Here is a 26,319-nt window from a genome sequence, read left to right on the forward strand (position 1 = left end):
AGTAACTTGCAATTTGTTTTAATTGCAGCAGTACTAATGGAGGGCTGTTTTCAAATAAGTGCCTAGTGTTTTCCTGACAAGAGGCTACAGTTTTCTCACACTAGGGTTCTTCTAATCAGTTCTTTCCTTCCCCCAATTCCAACTCTTCTGTACCAGCCTGCAGTTTTTACATACTACCATGCAACAATCCCCTCTTCTATTACACTCACTACTAAAGCTTTCCCTGTCTTCCTCTTCTTCAGCTCCACTCCTCAAAAAAATTATCCATTATGTGTGAAGCTACTTATTTCGACATCTGAGTGAGGCTGAACTTCCGGAGAGGAAGGGGAGGGAAAGCTTTCAACTCTATTTGGTTAAAATAAGTTTTGCTTCTGAAGTAGAACAAACACAAGTTAGCTTGGGGAGCTGTTTATTTCTTCTTTCTAGAAAATGAACATTAAAATAAAGCAATAAACTAATATTTAGTGGAGCTGGTACTTGGCAGGGTGAGTTGATGCAACTCTTCTATTAGAATTCAGGGGCCCAGTTCTCCTGTTGTAGGATACAAACAGTTCCCATTGATTGAATTATTCATATTCTCCCACAGGAAAACAGGACACCAGGGACCAGATTCTGGCTACTGCTGTGACTGCTTTGCATTGCTGTGCCAACACCAAACAGCCAGAAAACCATCTTAACTAGCTTAAAGGGATACCCTGAGTGTCATAAATCACCATCTTAGAACCTGGTGTAGGGAGATTTGATGCAGCACCTCTATGCCCTCAGACTTATTTAATTTTCTAATGGACTAAACTAACCCTGGGCTGGCTCTAGAATCATGGGCTTTGAGGTTGCCATACAGTCATCGTCATCCTTCCACCCATTAGGCTTCACTGGGCACAGTTCAAAATCTGGGAGCAGGTGCCTAGAATTGATTTGGGTAATAAGGGCTAAATCCTAGCCCCAACACACAGCATAAATATTGGATTATGCTCTAGATATTCATGGGGCTGAGGGTAGGGAAGAAAGGAATATCTTACAGGCCTCAGAACAGCACTAAATCCAGTAGCTCCTGCACGTCCCTTCTCCCAGAACTCTCTGATGAGTTGGGGACATGGATTTTGGAACAACTTGTGAGGTATTTCCATGGCAATGGAAGTAACTGGGCAGGAGAATGATTTGCCTCTAAACAAAAGGTTGTGGCAATGGGTAAGTGAGGAGAAAAGAATTAAGTGCTCTTTCCAGAGTCCCTAATCAACACTGCAGACCAGGGTGGATTTGATTTAAATCAAATCATGATTTAAATCACTAGTCAGGAAGACTCAATTTAACCATGAATTTCTACATAAAAGTGCATTCTTGTTGGTTGTTATAACCTTAATACATATTCTTCACAACTCAGAGATCGATGTAGGTTTCAATTTTTAGAAGGTACACACTATACATTTGTTAAGTGATTTATTTTGAAAACTTTTCAGATTTGTTTTACAGCAATATCAGAAAATGAATGATTGGTTATTTCATTTACCAAAGGTAATTGAAGCAGATATTTATGAAGTCATTGGGAGGTGAACTATCTCCAATTCAACAGGTTAATCATTAATATTTGGAGGATTTTCTTGCCATGCTGTATTAGAAGAACATTACCAGACAAACATTTAAATTGTTTTATATAACTAAAACAACAATATTATGTATTCTGGATTTTTTTTCCTTCAACAGCAAACATATAATATTTTAATGAAACAAGCATATGAATTTTTGAATGTATTAAACATTCACGTTTTTTAAAATAGGGTTTGTTTTTGTTAAAATTGTTTAACTAAAATAGCTAAATGAATTTAAAAAAAAAAAAAAAACAACCCAAAATTAAATAGACTGTCAGCCAGGTCAACACTGGCTTCTGCAGCTAACTCAGTCGTCTTCACCTTCATTTTCCTGTTTGTTCATAATCTGGAAAAGAAAAACAAGCTTTCCTCCTTTTTCAGATCCCAAACGATTTCTCAATTTGGAATGAATTAGTCCAAAGGAAGAAAATATTCTTTCTACACAGGCAGAAGAAGCTACTGCTGTTAAAAGTGAGATTATCACTTCAACAGTCTCTGAATCCAAGTGCTTAAGTGACTTCCACCAGTTCACTGGAGTGACTTTCTTTAAAACATCATCAGCAAACATATATTTCTTGAATGGTTCTTATTCTCAAACTGGGTCTCTTTTACAGCCTGCTGCCATTATACGTTTTCCCTCCTAGTGACAGAATGGTATGGTAAATCTCAAATCAATGAAGGCTACACTCAGAAACACCTCAAGACTTCTGGAATCTGCCGCTCAAGCAGTTTCACTTTTGTTTCTACTGCCTGTCCCTCCCTTCTCACATTTATCTCCAGACTTCTTCTCCTTGTCCAGATCTATTCCGCCCCCAACAATCTTATATTCACTGAACTTTTTCAAACTTTGCACTTTTAGATAGAGGTAAGGGATTGACTCTGGGTACACAAATTTGAAGAGGGACAATAGGGTTGAGGTCTATTGTTTTTCTCCTCTATTATTTATTTATTTTAAAAAACATTTTTTGCTGTTAACACACGTTATCTCTGGAGACACAAATCCACAGTTTGAGAACTGCAAAAGTAAGCATCTCTGATCTTATCTTCTAGACTGAGCACTGAGTCCCATTGGGTAGATAGAAAGATTAACCTAAATACTCTATACAGAAGCCCCTGGAACCCCATAAGATTGGGTCTCTAATCCATGAACTACTGGAACTCATTTTCAAAACTTTTCTTAAACATTACATGAATATATTGTCTCATACTATAGAATTAGAATTTATAATTCCTATTCCATGATGAGATATCTTTGAGCTATAATGCATTTTAATTAAAACTATCTTTAGATAGGTTTTTTCCTCAAAGCATTTTATCAAAAAATCAGATTTAAGTTTAAAAAAAAATCCAAATTTTTTAAATGTTTTTTTTTTTTTAAATCATTGATTTTTATCCACCCTGCTGCAGACAAACTGTTAATATTCCCACTTGGTTCAATTTGAACTCATGACTCTCTCAGGTCCAGAACTAGTATAGCAGATTTCAGAGTGGTAGCCGTGTTAGTCTATGTCAGCAAAAAAAACGAGGAGTACTTGTGGCACCTTAGAGACTAACAAATTTATTTGGGCATAGGTTTTCATGGGCTAAACCCCTCTTCATCAGATGCATGAAGTGGAAAATACAGTAGTAGCGTGTGTGTGTGTGTGTGTGTGTATACACATACACACACACACACACACACACATAGAGAACATGAAAAGATGGGGGTTGCCTTACCAACTCTAACGAAACAAATCAATTAAAGTGGGCTATTATCAGCAGGAGGAAAAATCACTTTTGTAATGGTAATCAGGATGGCCCATTTCAAACAGTTGACAAGAAGGTGTGAGTAACAGTAGGGGGAAAAATTAGCATGGGGAAATAGTCTTTAGTCTGTGTAATGACCCATCCACTCCCAGTCTTTATTCAGGCCTAATTTGATGGTGTCCAGTTTGCAAATTAATTCCAGTTCTGCAGTTTCTCGTTGGAGACTGTTTTTGAAGGTTTTTTGTTGTTGAAGAATTGCCACTATTAGGTCTGTAATTGAGTGTCCATGAAGGTTGAAGTGTTTGTTCTGTGACTGGTTTTTGAATGTTATAATTCTTGATGTCTGATTTGTGTCATAGAATCATAGAATATCAGGGTTGAAAGGGACCTCAGGAGGTCATCTAGTCCAACCCCCTGCTCAAAGCAGGACCGATCCCCAATTAAATCATCCCAGCCAGGGCTTTGTCAAGCCTGTCCTTTTATTCTTTTGCATAGAGACTCTCCGGTTTGGCCAATGTACACAGCAGAGGGGCATTGCTGCCAAATGATGGCATATCACATTGGTAGACGTGCAGGTGAACGAGCCCCTGATGTTGCAAATCAGAATTAAGATGCAGTGGTAAGGCCATTTGGAGAATTTTACACAGAACCTGCTTGTTCTATATCCAGTGATCTTGAGTATCACTTGTCTCATTTTTATCACCACCAGACTCATGCAAAATAGTTCTATGTCTTTGTGGATTTTAAAGTTTCAGGATTAAGAATTGACAAAAATAAACTGCTTTTTCATTGGAACTACTTTAGATAAATAAATTTGTTAGCCCCAGAAAAGGTAACAAGGTCTATCATAGATATTTCTAATGTATCCAGCACAGTATTTAATGCAGGATATTTAATATCCTGATGCTGCAAAGAGTTATGAATGCAAGAAGTCCCACTGAATGCATAAGTCTGAGTGAGTATTCTGTTGAAGAGATTGATTAAATGTAGATAAACTTGCAAAATGGAAGGCCATGCAAATCTGTTTGCTAATGGTGGCCTATATGGAGAGTAAGTTAGAGCACCTTAGCTACACTAATACTGTATCAATCAGCACCTCAAATATTGTAGGTGCCCAGAGTGTTTAACAGTTGTTTAAAAACAAACTGTATTGGGATATCTTCAAGGAAAAGGTATGAAAAATTATTTAACATAAAATTTACTTGCAAATAACTTTACAAGTGAAGTTCAGGTGTCCCACTGTTTAATATTAGGAACTTCATTTATTCACAGAGGTCTTGATCCTGCAATCTGTGGTATGCAAGCAGACTACTGCACTTACATGGAGCTGGGCTCTGCACAGCAGTCCACCCAAGTACAATGACTATCCAGACTGGGGCCAGAAATATCAGTTCGTATTTCCAATGTAAGCTGCTCAATATAATAAAGGTGGTGTGTGGGGGTGTTAAACAAATAAACAAACAAACAAAAAAAACCCACAGCAATTCAGTGCTCCTTAAATCCACTTTCTAAGACATGTCTGACTAGCAGAAAGTTTTCTTTGGCTAGCAAGGGGACCTAAACTATCAGTGAATCTAGAATGTAAGCATTTGTTTAAAAAACAAAAACAACAAAATTCCTCTGGTTCCAAAGACTTTCCAAGTATGAATGAATGCAGTGTTCCCTTCAGTGCCTCCTCTTCAGCTTTTCTTTTCTGAACCATGAAATTAACAAGAATCTTATCAGTTTCACTACTGATATTTTACAATCCTGTTTGCAAGTGTGAAGATCTATTAGTGGCTGCATTTATCTGCATTAAAACAATTAACTTATAAAAGTTGTTAAAAATAGGAACTAACCCTATGCATACGTTACACCACAAATGACTGCATAACCTTATCCTGTATAGCTTATTTTCTATTTTTTACTGTGCTCATCACCACAACATTTGACTGCCTTCCATAGTACAGTAAGCAATGTGAATATACATCTGTCACATGTGTCCTCTCCTCCTCTCCCCAAAGTGGTGTCTCTTGTTTTGGTAGGGCTTTTTGTGCTGTTCTTGCTTGTGTTTTTTGGTTTTTTTTAAATTATTATTTATTTCTTCTTTAAATATAGCTGTTACTATGTGTTTGTTATTAGAGAAGACAAGGTCAAAGAAATGGGTCTTACACTTGGAATAGAAACAACTGAGGTTTGTAATGGTCCTTACTTCCTGGGGGAGTTTTGTTCCTTGATTTTGGAGAAGTCTTAGAGAAAGTTCTGTCTCCCACACAGACAAGCTTTATTCTTATCGTTGAGTTCCACTGTGCCAAATGTGCAAAGCTGTTGACCATGGATGGTGAGTATCATAGGCTGGGGGAGGCTGTGCCTCCCCAAACAGCCTGTCGTGGTCCTGCCCATGTTCTGCCCCCAGACCCTCTCCTGCCATTCCCGGCATTGTACCCTGACCCAGACTGGCTGGGGCTGGCCGGCCTGCCCAGGTATATTTGTATTTCTGCAGTCCAGCCAAGAGGTGATGAAGGTATGAATAATATTTTTATACCTAGTGGGTGGCGTGTGTTCGTTGTGGGGCAATAATTTGATAGGGGAATGTCCATTTTCAGGTCCTACAAGGGGTTTTGCTTGTGTGACTTTAAACAGTCAAATGCAAAGAAGTTACTTTTAAAAACTGGCTATTTAGTCAACACTATCAACTGGGTACTTTAAGTATTTCAAGAAATATAGCAAGTGGCCAAGATATTGAAGATGAAAAATATTTTAGTGGGTACGTGGTAATTCTATTAGAGGCACCAGTCACAGCTCCACAATTACTTTAGAGTTAAGTTCTGCACTTAAAATAGGGATTCAACCTCATATCTGTTAAAAATACAGTATATTCTCCCCCAAAATACAGCACTTAATATAGAATTTTCTGGTCATTTAAAAATCTGTTAATTAGTTTTTCCAAACAAACTTTGTGACATCTAAATAAGGATGTGTAACATGTTCCAACTACATTAAAGACTAGATCCTGCAAATTATTCAGGAAATTAGTCCTTACTCAGGAGCTTAGTTAGATTAAATTTGTGTAAGGGTTAAGGATCATCTCCTGCTCAGAGGCCCTTCCTTCTTCCATTCAGATAAATAGGCAAAGCTTCTGTTCTCCCGGTCTCCAAACACAAGCAGAAGGGGATATTCAATGAAATTGAGAAGTAGCAAAGTCAAAACTGATAAAGGAAATACTTTTTCAAACAAAGCTGTTAGGCTGGAACTCACTGTCACAGAATATCATTGAGGCCAATAATTTCACAAAAATCAAAAAGGGCCTGGACATTTGTATAGATAGCAATATCCCAGGTTTTGACAGTTAATGCTAAAAGGATTATTGGAAGGGATAGAAAACCTCATGTTTCTTGGCTTAACTACCCTCCATCTATTAAGGATTAGGACAAGACATTCATGGGGGCAGATTATCCCACATCAGTCTTCTGTGGGATTTCTTGCACCTTCCTGGAAATTGACAGGATACTAGACTAGATACACCATAAATCTGATCCAATATGGTGATTTCTAAATTCCAATGACAATTTTGTTATTAATTCTAACAAAACCAAAACTGATGGTGGCTCATTAAAGGAGCCATGATTCTATTGGTAAATATGCATTCCTTCACAAAATTTGTATGTTTTTAATTAAACTGCATCTCCTTGAGTAAACCAAGCATGTAGTATAGCTTTTGGTTTCTCTTTAAAAGAGATGCTATCAAGAAGTTTAAGTCACCAGATAACTTTCCTTTGCACAAGCATACAGACTGGCATAGTTAATTTCTCCCTCTTTTTTAAAGAAAATTACATGACTGAATTAAAAATGGTATTTTACTTAAGTCTAAAAAGGAGAAAGAGCTGTAGCATATATATAAAACCCTCAATCCCTTCACACACACTTATTTTAGAAAATGCAAGAACTAGTAAAGTGTTAGCATTTTTTTAAAATGGAAATAGACCATTCCCTACTTAACAGCAAACTAGATTTAGGATCTAATCAGCGCTTAATTTGTGCCAGGGCTGAGCCCAGGCACTTCTAGGCTTGGCAGTTCAAAGCCCCGGCACCTCTGGGTTTATACTATGTCAGTTATTAAAGTAACAAAACTGCTCAGGCCTTGGCACCTCTTTCATTACAAATCAAGCACTGAATCATCTTGATAGCATCTTTTCCTAAACGGAAATTTAAGCAACAGGATATTATCACATATTTGCAAATGACAGAAAATTCAAAAGTTTAAGGGTGACAACTCTAAGCACCTTAAAAGTCATTGGATCCCAGTAGATCATACCTTGTATAGAGCCCTGGATCCTTATCCAAGGCTCCATTCAACAGAGGACAAACTGTGTATTCAGGCTTTGGAAGAAGATAGTCTTCTGTGCTTTGGCAATTTCAACACACTTTTACCAATCAAGCCTTGAGAGTTCACAACTCATTCTCTGATCTTTCATCAGTTATTGTCACAATTTTAATGTTTTTTTTTTGGTAATAATAACTGAAAAAATCTTGTCTTTTTAGGAGCAAGTCTCAGATTTATGGCAAGTACTAAATCACAGAATGCTATGGCAAGTAAGGAAAACTGCTCCCAAGAAGGGTGCTTGTTAGGACACCTCTTCCCACGTGGAGGCACCATAGTGACAATCAGCTTCAACTTTCTAGCTTGACATTCCTTAGTCACAGAATAATTCTCGGTGCAGCTTGTTCATCGAGCACCTTAGAAGAGCATTTTAACCGAGGCTTGTTTCCGTCCTTCCGCAATTGTCATGCAGCAGCGAGTTTACTAAAAAGGGTTGTAAAATGATCCCAAGACCATTTGCTTCTGCGTCTTCCTCCTCGCCACAAAGCCTCAGCGGGGACTTTAAGAGCTCAGCTCACTTCCTACTTCTCGGCCACTAGCAAGTGCGCTCTGACAGTGACAGCCCGAGCCACGTCCCAGATAAAAAGGAAGCCCCTCGCCCTGGAGCCATAACCTTCCTGGTGCTCTGCTAGCCCGAGGAGCCTGCCCCTCCCACCCCTTCTTCAGCACATCGCAAAGGGGGCCCCGCGCCGGACACATAAAAAGGGAGCAAGGAAAAACATCGCCCACGTGTCAGAGCCCAGCTCCGCGTCTAGCGCCGAGCATGAACTTCAGGCCCGTGTGATGGAAATGCAGGCGGGGTGCAAGGCGACTGCTGTTCCTGTGCAGGAGGAGCGCGGCGACAGGCCGCTCCCTTACCTGGTTTGGCTGGTTTAGGTGGCGGCTTGGACATCGCGGCGGCTTGGCTTAGCACAGAGCCGGGAAACCCCTTCCTCCGCCTCCCCGCAAACGGCCCTGGGCCGGTCCCTCCTCCTGCCCGGTAACCTGAGCCCAGCGGCGGCGGAGCCCCTCGTCTGCAGCGGGCGCGGGGCTCAAGGCGGAGCGGCGGAGGCTGTCCCGGCAGCGAGTCCCCGCGGAGTGCGCGCACTGCGGGCGCGGTGAGGAAGTGAGAGGAGCCGGAGCAGCAGCGAGCCGGCCGCTGGGCGCTGCTCCCTCTAGGGGCGGCGGCGGAACCAGGCGGGCGGCGGGGCTGCAGGGGTGGACCCGGGAGCGCGAGGCAACCAATCTCCGCGCGCGTCGCGCCAGGCAGGCGCCTCCCCTCGCCGACCCAGCCTGAGCCGGCCAATCCCGGCAGTCAGCGGGACAGGACGGGGTGGGCCGTGCAGGCCGCTGCCTGTCTCGGCGCGCAGGGGCGCCTGAGCGCTCGTCTTCCGGGGTGGGTGCCCGCTGCTCAGCCCAGCCGCTGGTGGGGCAGCGCTCCGCGGGGCGTCGGTCTGGCTTGGTGGTTCACGCGCACCTCTGTGCTTTCGCTGCATAGTCTTGCATTGCAGACCACCGGCCTGGGGAAGCGACAACAGAGGCCTCGGCTGCTCAGGTAACGCGGTGGGTCGCACTGGACCTGATCGTACCGCTGCGGTGCCACCTACACACCCTGACATCGCATGAAATCCGAGCCACGGCTCCAGCAGCGCCGTTCCCTTAGTTCAGGTGCTCTTGCTATGTATTTTGTGGGGCATATTTGCAAATGCTGTCCTTACGCCAGTTTCTTGAATCACGCACCGGCTGGTGACTACTGCCAAGTTGGCAGATAAAGTTGAAAATTCTCTCGGAACCTTATTTTTCCTGTGCATTCCCTTACAAATCACACACACACACACCCCCCGTAACTGAGCCACTTCAAATAATTTGTGCAGATACTTTACATATACCAGTAGTTTGCAGTGGCATAATTAAAAATTGCAGCTGAAAAATTAGGAAATGCAAAATTAAAGTACTAATTGTGTACATCTGTGTTGGGAGGATTGGTGCCTTAATGTTTGGCATTGTAGGCTGCTCATGGTAAGCCTGATGATGACCTTGCCATGTGCAATAAGATGGTATATTTGTAATTTTTTTTTATTGGTCCAACTTCTATTGGCGAAAGAGTCAAGCATTGAAGTTTACACAGAGTTCTGCCTCAAAAATTTGTGTCTCACCAACAAAAGTTGGTCCAATAGAAGATACTATCTCACCAACCTTGGTCTCTGATATCCTGCGAACAATTGGCTGCAATTATACTGCAAACAAAATATTTTATTACCCACTCTTGGTTTCCACTTTTCTTTATTTTTCACATATATACAAATAAAGTTGCCTGTTTTATTTACTCTGGAATCCTTCCTTTAAATTGTGACTATAGTTGATACAGGCAATGACATAAATTAATGAGTTAAAAGTTTTTTCAGATATGTGTAGATGGTATCTGACTTGTCAGCTAATACTGCTTTTTGCATCAAACCTTACCTGCACTGAAAGGCCTTTATTGATGTTCATTATAAAATATTTGTCATTTGCTAAGGGCTTATCTACACTTAAAATGCTACAGTGCACGGATGCATGACTGCAGCGCTTCCGTGTAGATGGTACCTATCTCCCGTTGGCATAAGTAATCTACCTTCCCAAGAAGTGGTAGCTAGGTTGATGGAAGAATTCAGTCTAGGTGAACACCCAAAGTGTCCAAGAAAATCCTCCAAAAAATTGGGAAAACAAGATCTGAGATTCCTGATACTGTAATGTTAAAAATAAAAAATCAGAAAAGGAAGTTCCCAGAAGAAACTTGAAACAAAACAGAACACAAACTCATTTCTCCCCCCCCCCCCCCCAGGTTACGTTCAAGGGCCCAATCTGCAAACACTTTTTACTATTGCACTAAGTAGTCCTGTTTTCTTTAATGGGACTGCTCATAACAGTGAGAACTATGCTTGGTAGTAAGCAATTGCAGGGTTGGGCCTTAAAGGAGCCCTCACGGTAAGACTGTGAAGACAACTCAATAAAAGTGGTAGAGGTTGAAAACCTTTAAAATGCCTTTTGTGGATAATTGGTGTTTTCCTGTGTAGCAGCTGATTTTGTCATTGTCCAAATAGGTTTGTTCATTGTTCATATTTTAAACAGTGGAAAGAAGGGAACTGGATAGAACACAAATTATGAAGGTGTTAGTCATTGGACTTGGAGGGTAAGTGCAAACAAGTTCAGTCTCTGTTAAAACAAAAATTTAAGATTGCCTCAAACTCCATATTGCGATCTAACAATCCCTGAGTGTGAATATAGCTGTCTTTAATTACTTTTTTTAAAAAACTTAAGCTTAATATTGTACTGTCAATTGTATTTAATTCAGGGGCATAGCCACAGATGGGCCAGGGTGGGCCGTTAGCATCCAGGCCCATCCAAATCTGATCAGGGGTATAGTGGTGCCACAGTGCCCCGGAGCATCACTCTGGCACCTGAAATCCAGGACGGAGGTATGCGCCCGCCCTTCAGAAAGCTACGCTCCCACAGCTCTGCCTTGCCGTTTTCTGAGCCACCCTATGCGCATGCCCAGCTCGGCAAGTGAAGCCTTGTGTCTGGGGTACCAGGGCTTGGAAGAGGGCATGGCATTGGGGGAGAAGCTGAGCTACCACAGTCTGTCATTGCCCGTCCACCTGAAAGTCAGGGTCCACCCAAATTTCCACTCCTAGCTATGCCACTGGTTTAATTTTTGATATCTTGTCCCACCCTCCACCATAGATTGACCCTCTCAGACATCAACTCTAGTCTTCCTCTTTTCCATAGTCCTATAAGCAGACTAAAATTAGTTAAAAGATAGAATTGTAGGACTGGAAGGGACCTCAAGAGGTCTAGTCCAGTCCCCTGCACTCATGGCAGGACTAAGTATTTTCCAAACAAATGTTAGGAAACTGCAAACAGTATTTAATATTCTGAATAAAATTAGATTTTTAATTGCCTTTTTGCTAGCGCACATTGCACATTATTCATTATTTTTGTCCTGACCCACTGTTTGTTCCATTTTCAAAATCAGTGTGACAAATGGGGGGAAAACAACACTGGCAAAACGACTTGGGAAACAGCTTCCGAACTGCAGTATACTCTATCAAGATGACTTCTTTAAGGTAACTGAACTGATGGAATGACTTCATACATAAAAGTAGACTTTAAATGTAGTTCCTGCAAGACTCTATTCTTTTTTCTTGATCTACCAGTATGTGACAATTTAAAATGAAATTCCGTTCATAGAGTCAATATAAAGTATTATCTAGAAGAGAGGGAAATATAATTAAGAATGCTATAATAATGTTAAAGCTTTCGGTTGCCAAAAAATATTAGGAACATGACTAACAGAATAATCATCTCGCTGCATCCTCTGATATTATATTTAAAGGTGAGTAGAGAAACAAATGCATTTCAGGGAATGCTTCATGCTATTGAATTCATCTTTTTGCAGTTCATTTTTAACTCTAGATAGAAAATAACAAATAGAAACAAAATAGCAACAAAAATTAAATATTGTTGCTTGTTCTTTCATATCTTAAAATGCAAAAGCGTATCTGTATGAGTGAGAGGGGCCTGTTCCTGATGTGGCTCTTGTTCTCGAGTAAAACTATAGTTTATTCAGAAGTTAATATTAAAATCCAGAGATGCTTGTGTTTATATAATATGTGATATATTATCAATATCAATTTCGGTAGATTAGTAAATAATTTTACCTGGATGGTACTATTTTGGGGGGGACATGTGGGAAAAATTATTTTTTATTTGAAGAGTAATTTTGGGGGGTCTTAGTGATACATCAAGATTAAATTTGGAGGGGCAGGGAGCAACACTCCTGCTATGTTGCAATCCACTGTTTATGAAAAATACTGTGAATATTCTACTACGGTCTTTTCTTACACCACACGCTTCTTTGGCTTCCTGTTTCTCCCCCTGCCCATGTTACATTTTCTGCTTCATATCATAGTAACCTAACCCTTCTCCCTAAGCCGGTCACACTGGCCTTCCGGCCTTCTATCCATCCATACCATAAATACTACACAAGGGAATTCAGAGTAATAGGGTTACTATTGCCTTGTGACCTGATGGTGGCCTTCATTGCATTTTTTTCTCTCTAGCCAGAATCTGAAATAGAGATAGATGAACATGGATTTAAGCAATATGATGGTAAGTGAATTGGTATATTGCTTTTGAACATTATGTATTAACTTTAGCTTCTGTTTCTTTTGGATCAATGTAGTCATCAATGGGGACAGTGTTTTGCTTTGTTTTTTAAAAAAATGGTTAGTGGGGTATGTCTGGCAAAAAATATATATAATTCGATAGAGGATTTTTTCAGGATGTTGGTTTAACAAAGTCAGTATTTTAAAAGTTCATCATCATCATCGTACTGGACAGTTTAATAGAGCATACCTTTATTTGCTTATTACACAATACTATTACTATGGAATGGCAATAATATTTTAACTTCCTGCATTTATCACTGACTTTATAGCTTTCTGTTTTGCAAATTAGCTAGCCTTTTCTGTTTCTCCAGAAACAGCTCTTGCTTAGCATAGGGTATTATGAACACTTCTTCTAGTGACAGCATATATCTAAAGTTCTGAGGAGATGGGTCTCCAGACTGCTTCATCCAGTGCTTTCCTTTTCTAGAGGCTAGTTAAACAAACGATCTGCAACAGACTTTTATTCTCTCTATTCTTGGTCTTCTAAATTATGGTGCATGATACAGCCAACTGTCTGTTGCTTATTGTGAAACCTTTTCAGTTTATTAACCTGTCAATATTAAGACTCTTCTGAACAGCATTAGTAGTTGTGATTTCAAACCTAATACCAATTACACCATTTTACAGTGTTAAATGTTTGTTTTTGTTCGGTCATTTAGGACCATATTCTGGCTTCCTTACTCATTTTGGGTAGCCTCTTGCTTCACAAGTAGCCCCACTAACTTAATAGGGCTACTTGTGGAGTATGTTGTCAACATGAGTATCAGAATCTGGCCCATAACGAGCAATATGCACCTTAAAACCAAATAAGTAAAATATAGATATTAATCTCTTATTCTTGTTTGACAGTAACTTAGAGAAAACTACATTCCAGAGGTGAAATTCTGACACCCCCCCCCCCCCCAACCCAAAGTCAGTGGTAGTTATATTTCAATTCCAGGCCAGTTAAATGAAATCAGTTGTAATATAGAAAGTTATCAGATTAAATTAAATTGCACTATTTGCTAAATGATTATCCCTTTTTTCCCCATTTGTAGAGTTGCACCTCATGACATGAAATGTCCGTGTTTTGTTGAATGGCTGTTAGCCTGCAAAGTTAGTGTAGGCCCAATCCTGGGAGATTTTGAGCACTTCCCATAACATCCTCAACTCCTGATGTGAAGTCACTGAGAATCAAGGCTGCTTAGCACCTCCCAGAATCACATCCTAAATGAAGCAAGATCGGATTCAAGTTTCAACCTTTTTCTAATGCAAGAAGTCTCACTGAGTTCAGGACTGTACCACAGACCAAATGTGTTGTAGATTATAACTAAAAATGAGTCCAAATTGCAATTTGAGATCTGAATCTAAACTTTAAATTCTAGGCTAGTCATCAGGCCATCTCTAATTATAAACCTACAGTTTAATATCCTGCAGCTGATCTAAGATTTCCTGTAATATATGGGTATTTATAACATTAGCCTAAACCTTGAATTCTGTGTTTACTACCAACATTCATCAGCTATGTAACTTTCAGTTCAACTTCTGAACTTCACTCAGTTGACAATGAAACTAGATGAATCAGCTGGACATTCTGGTTCACATGCCCAAGTTCAGTGCTGTTGGTTTAGGTTCCAGTAGTAAATGGAAATGTTAACATTTAAATTTCCATTTCTTTTAAATTAACCCTGCGTCTTTTACTTAACACCTACATTTAGCTCTTAAACCATTTGACAGGGTTTCTGCTTAACTCAGAAATAATGCAAAAATTAAAAGCCAAAACAAAAACACCTAACCTTTTGTGTCTTTTCTAGTACTTGATGCCCTTTATATGGAGGAAATGGTGACAAGCATATACTCATGGATGAAAAACCCAACGGGCTCTTCTGTCTCAACAGCAGAATCAAAGAGTACACCTCTCAATCTGAAAAGTACAGAAGAAGTTCACATTTTAATAGCTGAAGGTTTTCTTCTGTATAACTATGAGTAAGCAATGCTACCTAAGAAATAATTTTTAAAATGTCATGTTATTCACGCCCCATTTACAGTTGATATTAGGGAAACAAAATGACTAAACATGCTGTCATCTTAGGCCTCTTAATGAAGTATGGGATAGAAAATATTTTCTGACCATTCCATATGAAGAATGCAAGAGGAGAAGGAGGTAATGTTTTAAAATTATTGCTCACTGCAGATCACTATGCCCTAGTACCCGTAAGATAAAAAGGTTCCTGTATGCCAGTGTGTTCTCACACATCCACCAACTGTAATAACTCTTAGAGCAGAGACTGCTGACCCTCCTCAGTCCCTTCGTGTGATCTTGCTATTGCTGAGGTAGTGAGCTCCGCCTTGTTACTATTCCATCCCTGAGGGTAGAGCCTTTGTGGTTCCCAGGGAAGTTCAAGCAGCATCTATAATCCTTAAATGTATAGATCCATCCCCTGTTTATCACTATTATTATTATTATTCATATTGTAGGTGTGCATGGGGACACCAATCACTGTTCAGACTGCCAGTGTACAGAAACAAAGTAAAAAGCCCCTCGCCCAAGGAACTTAAAATATAGGTTAATTACAGTACAATGGCACTTAAGCATTATTTAAAAGGGGACAGAAACAAAGTGTTTACTCTTGCAGCTACAAGAAACTGTGCCACTACAATGCTGTTCAGTGGCAGAGTTGACATGCAGTTACGTTGTGTATTATTTGAGTTAGATATTGGCCCTTTTCTGCCTTCAGTTACTGTTGCAAATCTGGTTTTGATGGTGTTATTCTAGAATGACACAAGTTACTCTAAGGTCAGAATCTGATTCACTGATTGCAGAATTCCCATATTCATAATGGCCTATGTTTTGAAAAGTGACTAGTAGATTTGGGGCTCCTTTCTTTCTAGGAGCCCAATTTAAGAGACCTTGAATTCAATCATCAAAAGGTGGGTACTCAGTACTTCTGAAAATCAGGCCCTCTAAGGCAGTGGTTCTCAATCAGGGGTATGCATACCCTTGGCGGTATGCAGAAGTCTTCTGGGGGTACATCACCTCATCTAGATATTTGCCTAGTTTTACAACAGACTACATAAAAAGCACTAGTGAAGTCACTACAAACTAAAATTTCATACAGACTATGACTTGTTTATACTGCTCTATATACTATACACTGAAATGTAAGTACAATATTTATATTCCAATTGATTTATAATGGTAAAAATGAGAAAGTAAGCAATTTTTCAGTCAGTGTGCTGTGACACTTCTATTTTTTTATGTCTGATTTTGTAAGCAAGTCCAAGTCGTCTTTAAGTGAGTGAAACTTGGGGTATTTAAGACAAATCAGATACCTGAAAGGAGTACAGTAGTCTGGAAAGGTTGAGAGCCAGTGTTCTAAGGTGTAGCAAGTTGAGCAACCAAAATCACTAGTCCCTTCTCAGAATTTAGACCAATGTGAAAAATATTCTCTGTGATAGAAGTGTATTTTGGCTATTCTTATGTAACTTACTTATGCAATGAAGTTTGTTTAAGATGCAACATCTGTTTCAATAAGAATCTGCTCTTACCCAGTTTTGCAGTTGAAATGATCGGCAGAAATAGGTGATTTGATAGAGGTCATGTGGGCAATATGCTAAATCCTGTTATAATTAAGGAGTCTCCTTTGCTGTGACCAGCAGATACACAGCCTCCCTCTCTCTTAATATTTTGGATAGATATTCGTACTAAATAAACGATGAAGGGTATATGTGAGCACACCAGAAAAAAAAATGTAAAACTTGCACAAGAAAGCAAATATATTTTTCTGTAGTACCAGAGTTTATCAACCGGCAGATCCACCAGGATACTTCGATGGACATGTATGGCCTATGTATCTGAAACATAAGAGGGAAATGGAAGAAAATACAAATAATATTGGTATGATATACATAATCTTTAAACATATAAAAATGATTAAAAGTAGTGATTTTTGCAAATCATTCTATTTTTCCTTTTTTTTTTTTTTGGCATTTACGCTGCAGTGTTAGATGCATTTATTGTCTGCTCATAGATAAGTGATCTTCATGCAAGAAAATCTTGTAGAGATTACCCACCTTTGTGAGTTATAGGAATAAACAAAAATGCATTGGTCACCTTGACTAGTGATTCCTAAACTCCATGTGACAAACCAGTTTGTGTGTGTGTGTGTGTTTAACTAGAAAAATTGTGGGGAGTTATATGGCTCATTGAGTTGATGCATTAGAAAGTGGCTTACAATCCTGATTTAGGTCTTTGGGCTTGTCTACACTGCCCACTGGATCGGCGGGAAGTGATCGATCCAGCGGGAGTCGATTTATCACATCTACTATAGACACGATAAATCAACCGCTGAGTGCTCTCCTGTCGATTCCGGTACTCCTCCAAAACGAGGAGTGCAAGCGGAGTCGATGGGAGAGTGTCAGCTGTTGACTTACAGCAGTGACGACAATGCGGTAAATAGTCCTAAGTACATGGACTTCAGCTACGCTCTTCATGTAGCTGAAGTTGCGTATCTTAGATCGACCCCGCGTGGTAGTGTAGACGATCCCTAAGATAGAATAAGTTTAATAGATTCCTCCAAGTTGTACACATTGCCAAGCCACTACACAGTCTGACATAAGACATGTCAGGATTTTGGTGCTTTGGTGGAACTATGTAGGGAAGTTTGCATAATACCAAGCTAATAACGCTGTTAGAACCTGATCCTGCAACATGTGGAGCACCTTCAGCTTGTATTGAATGGCAGTTAGGCATGCTCAACACTGTTCATGATCAGGCATTAAATTCTTTCTTCTTTTATTGATCAATATCATACTAAAGATTTGTATTTATCAAAAAGGTTAATGGTGAAATTCACCCGAGTGGCAAGAGATCGTGCAAGGCTCTGTACATCATGTATTGGGTGTACATAGAGCCTCTTACAGGCTCTCTACTAGAGTGAACTATGCCAAAATAAATGTGTGAATTAGCTGAAGCACATGTTTGAAAATCAGTGGGTGTGTGAGAGATGGGATGGGGGAGGGAATAGAAACTGCCTTTAAAAAAAAAAAAAAAAAAAAAAAAGCCTTGAAGGATCATCTCAGAAGTAGAGTTGTTCCTTTGGGTCACTTTCAAATGGATTATGCTGGAATTATGGGACATATAGTCATACATAATCTTTAGCTGGGGCCCTGTTAGAAGTAACCCATCCTGACACTGATTTACAAATAAAATCATAGAACTGGAAGGGACCTAGACAGGTAATCTAGTCCAGGCTTCTGCACTCGTGGCAGGACTAAGTATTATCTAGACCATTCCTGACTGGTGTTTGTCTAACCTGCTCTTAAAAATCTCCAATGATGGAGATTCCACAACCTCCCTATGCAATTTATTCCAGTGCTTAACCACCCTGACAGGAAGTTTTTCCTACTGTCCAACCTAAAACTTCCTTGCTGCAATTTAAGCCCATTGCCTCTTGCCCTATCCTCAGAGGTTAAGAAAAACAATTTTTCTTCCTCCTCTTTGTAACAACCTTTTAAATACTTGAAAACTGTTATCTTGTCCCCTCTCAGTCTTCTCTTTTCCAGACTAAACAAACTCAATTTTTTCAATCTTCCCTCATAGGTCATGTTTTCTAGACCTTTAATCATTTTTATTGCTCTTCTCTGGATTCTCTCCAGTTTGTCCACATCCTTCCCGAAATGTGGCGCCCAGAACTGGACACAATTCTCCATTTCAGTTCAGAGTAGAGCGGAAGAATTACTTCTCATGTCTTGCTTACAACACTCCTGCGAATACATCCTAGAATGACGTTCACTTTTTTTTGCAACAGCGTTACATTGTTGGCTCATATTTAGCTTGTGTTCCACGATGACCCCCAGATCCCTTTCCGCAGTACTCCTTCCTAGGCAGTCATTTCCCATTTTGTATGTGTGCAACTGATTGTTCCTTCCTAAGTGGAGTACTTTGCATTTGTCCTTATTGAATTTCATCCTATTTACTTCAGACCATTTCTCCAGTTTGTCCAGATCATTTTGAAATTGAATTCTGTCCTCCAAAGCACTTGCAACCTGTCCCAGCTTGGTATCGTCTGCAAATTTTATAAGTGTACTCTCTATGCAATTATCTAAATCATTGATGAAGATATTGAACAGAACCGGACCAGAACTGATCCCTGCAGGACCCCACTTGTTATGTCTTTCCAGCATGCCTATGAACCACTGATAACTACTCTCTAGGAACAGTTTATTCCATTCTATTGCATCAAAGTATCTTTGCCTTTTTATTAAAATAGACAACAAAACTGGCTAGCTGTTACATTTGTTAAAGCTTGTTGTTTAAAAGTGAAAAAAACCTTTACTCTGTCTGTAGCAGCGTTTTTTAACCCTTAGAGAATCTGCTTGTTTGTGTTCTTTTTTGGGAGTGCTGCTCTTTTCTCTTGAATGAGAGGCTGAATTATGAGACTTCGGTTTCTACTCAATTTCATAGTTAAAAAACAAAAAAAACCATGTCTTGTGCCCAGGGAGACTGACATCCCCACTCTGTAATTAGGAGATGCTGGTCTATTTTCAGAAACCTGGATCTTTTATGGAAAACAGAAGAGGGGAATGAATGTAGGCTTCCAGAAAATGGAAGACTCTATTGAATAAGCACCTGCAACATGGGTGTTCTCTCCGCAATCTGAGAAAATGCAGTTCAACTGTTTGAAATGAAGCTAGTGGTGCCCAAAGCCCTGATAATTTAAGAACCCTGTGTGTATGATATTGTCCTCTGCAATCCCAGCTTTTCATTGTTGATCCTCTTGCCCTCCAAACGCTATGCTGAGGAATTGCCTGGTATTGTACTGGCTGAAGTGGGAATGTTTTCTTGTTCCTAAGAGGGGTCTCATCCATATACTGATCAGATCAAATCCTGCTTAGCGTGAAATTTGATATGCTCAGATAACAGAGGGCTGCAGAAGGATGCTGAGAGACTCAAATCAGCATTCTCAAAATCTCTCAAACCTTCTGTCTGGAGAGGATTTATTATTATTTTTTTTAATGACAGAATAAATGTCAATCCTGCAAAAAGGAACAATAAAAGAGCCATATCCAACTTTTCCTCAGGTCCGGTCTACATTAGAAATATTTTTGCTGGGATAGCAATGTCAGTTGGGGGTGTGACTTGATTTTTCTTTTTGCAGTGTTTCTATACACTGGGGCTTTTGCAGGTAGACTGTTATATTGACATAAGTGTTCTTGCTGGTCTAGCTTATTTTGCTTGCCAAGCTGGGATAAGCACTTTTTTGCCAGTTTAATAGGTGCCTCCACACTAGGAGGATCTGCCAATATAACTATACTTTTCTAATGTAGACCTGGACTTCATCAGCCAATCCATATTTATAGTTGGGTAGGAAAAACAGTTTTGTTAAGTTTGTCATTATTTCCTTTAGGGATGGGGAAAGTAATAAAAGAGTATGCATAGCACAAAGATTTAATCTGTCTTTTCCCCCCCACTCAAATAAATAAATAAATAAATAAAGTAAATATATAATATATATTTTTAACCTAAACACCCAGGAGTATTAGAGATTACAGCACATTCATCATCGTATCCTCTCCCCATTAGGAGAGTTATTACAACCTAGCTGGAGGTCCTAATGATTACATACATAATGGGCCACAGAAGAATATTAATTTGCATTAACCATCCACTTTCTAGTTGGCTGCGCAAGTTCTGGCAGTAATGGTTCCCAACCTTCTTCACCAAGGGGCTTCCCTTACAAGGGAAAATTTCTGCTGAATTTCTCAGCTTACCATAGAACTAGGATTTCTGTCCTTTTGGGATGACTCTGGACTATGTATTTTTAAAAATGAATCTGGTATTTTTGGGTGGATTGATCCCCTATTTATGGACTTTTATTTAAGCAATATTGGGAGAGGAAGTATTCTTGATTTCTATCATGATAGCACCTACAGATGCCATTCGGGATTGTGCTGGGTGTTATACAAATTTATAGGAAGTTACTAATTAAAATGAACTGTAATATTGTGACCACTTTTCTCTCCCCTTCTTTCTCAGTTTATTTGGATGGAACAAAATCTGAGGAAGACCTTTTTTCACATGTGTATAATGATATAGTACGGGAGCTAGAAACATGGAATAAGTAAGTCGTCTTCGGGAAATTGGAACAGGATAAGGGAACTCATTTACAAAAATCTATGCCAATATTAAGGGATAATGTAAATACCTAGCATTTGAAGTCCTGTGTTACAAAACTCTTGTTTTCCTACATAGGAAGCAAAAAGCTAAAGAAACAGCTTTTTTTATGTTTGTGGTCTGAGTCTTAGATCTAAAATACTTGGACTCTCTGGAACCATAGATTCCAAGTACACCGGTATTGGCTTAGCCCTTCATCCTTTTGTGGTATGCTAATAGAGTATACTAATTGCTTACTATGGGTGGGCTTTAAGTAAAACTTTAAAAACTGAGCCCATGTTGGTGCTTCTCGGTCAGAGAAGAACTTATGGCGTTTCGTTTAGAGCTAGATTTTGAGTATTTTCTTTGACCCCACTGAAAGACTGAGTTATTTTATCATTTTAGATCCCCTCTCTGTTCTCACTCTTGTTGGTGCTTGTTGCATGTTAGGAGTAACCTTTTTATTATGTTCCCCCAAATTCTCAAACCACTGCTTTTCATAAGTGGAGGAATTAGGCCTGTGGATTTATTCACAACTAGAGAGAATAGGAAGGCTCTTGAATAATTATTTAAATATTGAAGAACAGGGAAATTTAGTAAATCTAGTTTTCCTAATCCCCTATTCCACACGTTATTTGATTTGTAGTTATGGGGTGATTTTATTATCTCTCTACTGAATTCTCACAATCATTAGAGTGATTTAGCTAAAATGCCCCCTTTCTTTCTTTAGATTAGGAAGCATACACACACCTTTTTTCTTATTATTATTTTTAATTAAACAGTAGTTAAAGGAGTTGCAGCACTAAGCTAACTGAAGTCTGTCAAATAATATCTCAACTGGTTCTTAAAAAGAACTCTAGAGGAAGAATCAATGCATCTTTATCTGAAAGAAAAAGCAAGTTTGTGTCTTAATAGTTGATCCCATAAGTCTGTCCTTTCTACTGTGTATAACGTGTGCAATGCTTTTACTACCTCTTTGATACTGATGCAGTGCAGTGAATGTATCGATATCGCTGGTCAGTCTCTACATTTATTTTGTAACTCAAAATCCATTAACATTTGAATGTTCATAAAACATACATCGTACGTGATATAGACAACTGGGTACAGAGTTGTGACTGATCTTTACTATTAAAAATAAGAGAGAGGGGAAATGAGGTAGCAAAACCCCAGCCAAATAAACCTCCTGGTTATGGTTTGTGCCAATACATAGCATGCATAATAGGCATGCAGAGAAGGTCATCACAAATACCAGCTATTCAGAGTGAAGCAAGTTAACATTAATTGAAAAATTAAAATTAAGTGAAAAATAATTAAAAATACAGTCAATGATATTGTGTGGATGTGCCATCCTTATGAATGAGAGGGATGTTTAGTATCTTAATGTAGATTATATAGAAACTGAATATAAATACTTGTTTTACAACTCTTCAGATCTGGAACAGATCAATAGCTGGATAACTTTGCAGAATTAAGAGATATATTTGAAAGTTTTTGAGAGAAAATGGTAACATTATGTTTGAGGGGAAAAAAGGTTTGACAAGATTTGAGCAGTAGAGGGAAAGAATTACGTATTTTGAGCTTCAGGCAGGTGACAAGAATTGTGATGGACATATAATAGATGCCCTGTAATATCTGTGAACTGATATCTTTACTTTTATTTTTTTAAGGTGAGCAGGTCACAGCAAAACCATGTGAGAAGTTGAGATTCTTTCCAGTATGGATTCAGGGTCAATTTTATGATGTCTGGATGGATCACTTTGCCAATCTACTGTATGTACATCAGTAACACCAGTTTATACAAATCCACATTGTACTGTAGTGACTGCTATTTCTGTTAGACTTATAAATATTGATGAACAGACAGTATAGGTCATCCAGTAGTCCAGAGCAGTATTTTTAAAGTGATAGCCTTGCTCAGAGTGGAATCTGTAACTCTGCGTCAAACTTTAAACCTGATTTAATATTTAATCATGTAATATACAGAATTTGAAAATTACTTTAATGTATGAAAATATAGCCCTGGATATTTCATAAATATACTTTCATAAGTATATACTATGTGCACAATTTCATATGCAAGTAAAATATTTTTGGAATTTAAAATCACAAATGCATCGTGATTGCATATGAGTAATATAGGGAAAAATAGAAGTAATAGCTCATAAAATATTAAATGAGTATTAAATGACATGATGTGGTTAAAGAGGCAAAAGCCATTTTGGAAGTATGTAAATAGGGGTATTGCTCTTGAGACCACAGAATTCTTCCTCTTTCACATGGTGCTTGTTACACAACACTCCAGATGTAGTCTATTGTTTGGGGCATATGGAAAGGATAGTGATAATCTGAAGAGCAACTACTAGGCCATTAGAAAGAGTTGTAGGATAAGAAGAGAGGTTGGTGGTAGTTCAGGTGTGTTAACAGTGATAGGATGAAAAACATGCAGCCTGGAAAATAAGAGGTTTGGAGTTGTAAAAGATTCTGGATGACAAATGTATAAAAGATGCTACAAAAAAGGAGAAGGAAAGAATAAGATTCTCATTAATCATAAATGATTAGAAATAAATGAAAAAACAATGTGATTAGAGAACAGAAAAATTATATGGTTGAGATCAACTAAGGCAGTGTTTCCCAAACTTGGGATGCCGCTTGTTCAGGGAAAGCCCCTGGCCTGGATTGGCGAACCACGGCCAGTGAGAGCCGCGATCGGCCGAATCTGTGGACGCGGAAGGTAAACAAACCAGCCCAGCCTGCCAGGGGCTTTCCCTGAACAAGCGTCGTCCCAAGTTTGGGAAACACTGAGCTAAGGAATAGTACCAGCTTCTTCTTCATATAAAAATATATAAATACACACAGGGAGGACTTAAAACTATTTGAAAACAAACTATCTTTTGAGGATTGTCTAGATACCTTAATTCTACTCAAACTAAAGGTGAAAGCCATATAACCTACTACATCGGGGTAGCCAACCTGTGGCTCCGGAGCCACATGCAGCTCTTCAGAAGTTAATATGCAGCTCCTTATATAGGCACCGACTCTGGGGCTGAAGCTATAAGTGCCAATTTTCCAATGTGCCAGGGGGTGCTCACGGCTCAACCCCTGGCTCTGTACAGACCCTGCCCCTACTCCACCCCTTCCTACCCCCTCCCCTGAGCCTTCCATGCCCTCGCTCCTCTCTTCTCTCCCCTCCCTCCCCCCAAGACTCCTGCACGCCACGAAACAGCTGAGCGGGAGGCACTGATCGGTGGGGCTGATGGTGGGTGGGAGGCGCTGGGGAGGGGGCTAATGGGGAGTGGGAGGCTGCTGACGTATTACTGTGGCTCTTTGGCAATGTACATTGGTAAATTCTGGCTGCTTCTCAGGTTCAGGTTGGCCACCCCGTACTACAGGGTCCTTCTGGCCCTAAAAGTTCTAGTATTGTTCGCTTTCAGGCATTTTTGGTAGAACAGAAATGTGGTTTTTTTGGTTGGGATATTTTTAGCCTGATGACTTAATATGGTAGCTATCTTGACTTTCTGATCATGAATGCAATATTAAGACCTTTACAGTATACAGAAACTACATTTGTGGTGATCTACTAAAACAGAAGCACAGTGTAAGTGTTTGTAGAAATATGTTTAAGATGAAGTACTTTCTAATGTGAATTTCTGTATCTCCGTTTTATACAAAAATAAAATATACTGTTTTCTGAAATGGCTTGTGAGAACAATAAATGGCTTTAAACATATATGTTTATTTTGCAGGGAGGTGTGCAGTCATATGATAGCAAAGCAAGTATGTATTAGACTAGTTGCTACTTGCCAGAAACTTCTTATTCTGATGCTCAGAAATCCTGGATTCTGTCTCTGGGGTATAAGTACAGTAAGACAGATAAAACTGGGGTTGTTAAATTAGAGATTTGGGTTCTATTCCTAACTGTGGTTGGAGAAGGTAAAATAGAAATGGGTATAACCTGTTAGTTAACTTTAAGTCCTTAAGAGCTATGATCTTTGATACATCTTTAGATTTTAGCTGTATTTTAAAGATATCTTTACAATACAATGTATTATACCATAGATCAGTGGTTCTCAACCGGGGTACACGTATTCCTGAGGGTACGCAGAGATCTTTCAGGGGGTACACCAAATCACCTAGATATTCGCCTAGTTTTACAACAGGCTATATAAAAAGAACTAGCGAAGTCAGTACAGCCAACTAGCGAAACATCATACAGACAATAACTTGTTTATACTGCTCTATATACTATAAACTGAAATGTAAGTACAATATTTATATTCCAATTTATTTTATATTTATACGGTAAAAATTAGAAAGTAAGCAGTTTTTCAGTAATAGTGTGTTGTGACACTTTAGTATTTTTGTGTCTGATTTTGTAAGCAAGTAATTAAGTTAGGTGAAACTTGGGGTAAGCAAGACAATTCAGACTCCTGCAAGGGGTACAGTAGTGTGGAAAGGTTGGGGGCCACTGCCATAGATAAGTTTTTTCTAAACTAGCTACCGTTAACATTAACTGAGGCTGGAATTATATCTGCCTTCTATTCTCAGATTTTCTCCATCTGAGGGATCCTATTTAGACACCTCTGTATCCCTACATATTCTTATATATTTTAAAAATATATCAACGCGATAGATCTGTCTTTTAGGATATTACTATCATTTGTGTAACGTAGTGTTTTGCTGTGTTGCAGGAGCACAAGTCCTGTGGTGATAAAAATAGTTAATATAAAATAGAACAAGTAGCCAAAAGCATCTTTCATTTTCATCTAAACAAGATGCTGGACTTTGCTTTGGCTGGCCCTCGCTGTCCTCATTACCACTTATTATAAGCAAGACGACTCCTTCCTCTCACACTCTCTGCTCTTACTTTTTGTGTTATGGTCCATTCTTAGGATAGGGCTCCCTCCTGCCCTCCAGTGCCATTAACAGCAAAACTGCCCTGGAGTTAGAAAGGAGCAGAGTCCAATCACAATATAGGTGTTACTGACGTGCAGATTCAATTTTTTTTATTAACGCTAATGTTAAAAATTATACAGTACCGAGGTGAAGAAAAGAGTGTCTATAGATCTGGGTATAGGGCTTAAATTATCCAACCATGCCCTTTGCAAGGGCTGGGCCACTCATGGTGAGAGGGAGCTGTTGCCCCCTGGTACCCTGTTTCTTTACAGATAGGTATGGCACCTCTTTAAACATATTTTTCAATGGAAAATAGTCACCACTGACTCATCCCTTCTCTTCTCTCTCTCGCTCCCCCCCCCGTTACAAACTACTGCCCCTTTCTTTGCTGTCGCCTGGGGCCGCGCT

General features: G+C 39.3%; 2 protein-coding genes across 6 annotated transcripts in view; one reads left to right on the forward strand and one right to left on the reverse strand.

Annotated features, from left to right (window-relative positions):
* The window catches only part of OSTF1 (osteoclast stimulating factor 1), a 25,489-nt gene extending 16,620 nt beyond the window's left edge, over window positions 1-8,869 (reverse strand). The window contains exon 1 of the mRNA XM_073345138.2: window positions 8,551-8,869. Within this exon, the coding sequence (XP_073201239.1) occupies window positions 8,551-8,584 (34 nt within the window). The 5' untranslated portion in view covers window positions 8,585-8,869. The remainder of the gene's footprint in view (window positions 1-8,550) is intronic.
* NMRK1 (nicotinamide riboside kinase 1) lies at window positions 8,279-24,711 on the forward strand. 5 transcript variants are annotated; one of them, XM_073345137.2, is made up of 9 exons: window positions 8,280-9,226; window positions 10,783-10,843; window positions 11,687-11,777; window positions 12,774-12,822; window positions 14,675-14,846; window positions 14,953-15,024; window positions 16,652-16,758; window positions 20,899-20,983; window positions 22,686-24,711. In XM_073345137.2, the coding sequence occupies exons 2-9, from the start codon at window positions 10,815-10,817 to the stop codon at window positions 22,687-22,689; spliced, it is 609 nt and encodes a 202-aa protein (XP_073201238.1). In that variant the 5' UTR covers window positions 8,280-9,226; window positions 10,783-10,814; the 3' UTR covers window positions 22,690-24,711. The 5 variants fall into 5 exon arrangements, with proteins under 5 accessions (XP_073201234.1, XP_073201238.1, XP_073201233.1 ...); XM_073345132.2 differs by having other exon boundaries at window positions 8,281-9,339; XM_073345134.2 differs by having other exon boundaries at window positions 8,282-9,339; window positions 10,755-10,843.
* Window positions 24,712-26,319: the final 1,608 nt, after the last annotated feature.

Source organism: Lepidochelys kempii, chromosome 5 (genome assembly GCF_965140285.1).
Source record: "Lepidochelys kempii isolate rLepKem1 chromosome 5, rLepKem1.hap1, whole genome shotgun sequence".
In the NCBI taxonomy this organism is placed as follows: Eukaryota; Metazoa; Chordata; order Testudines; family Cheloniidae; genus Lepidochelys; species Lepidochelys kempii.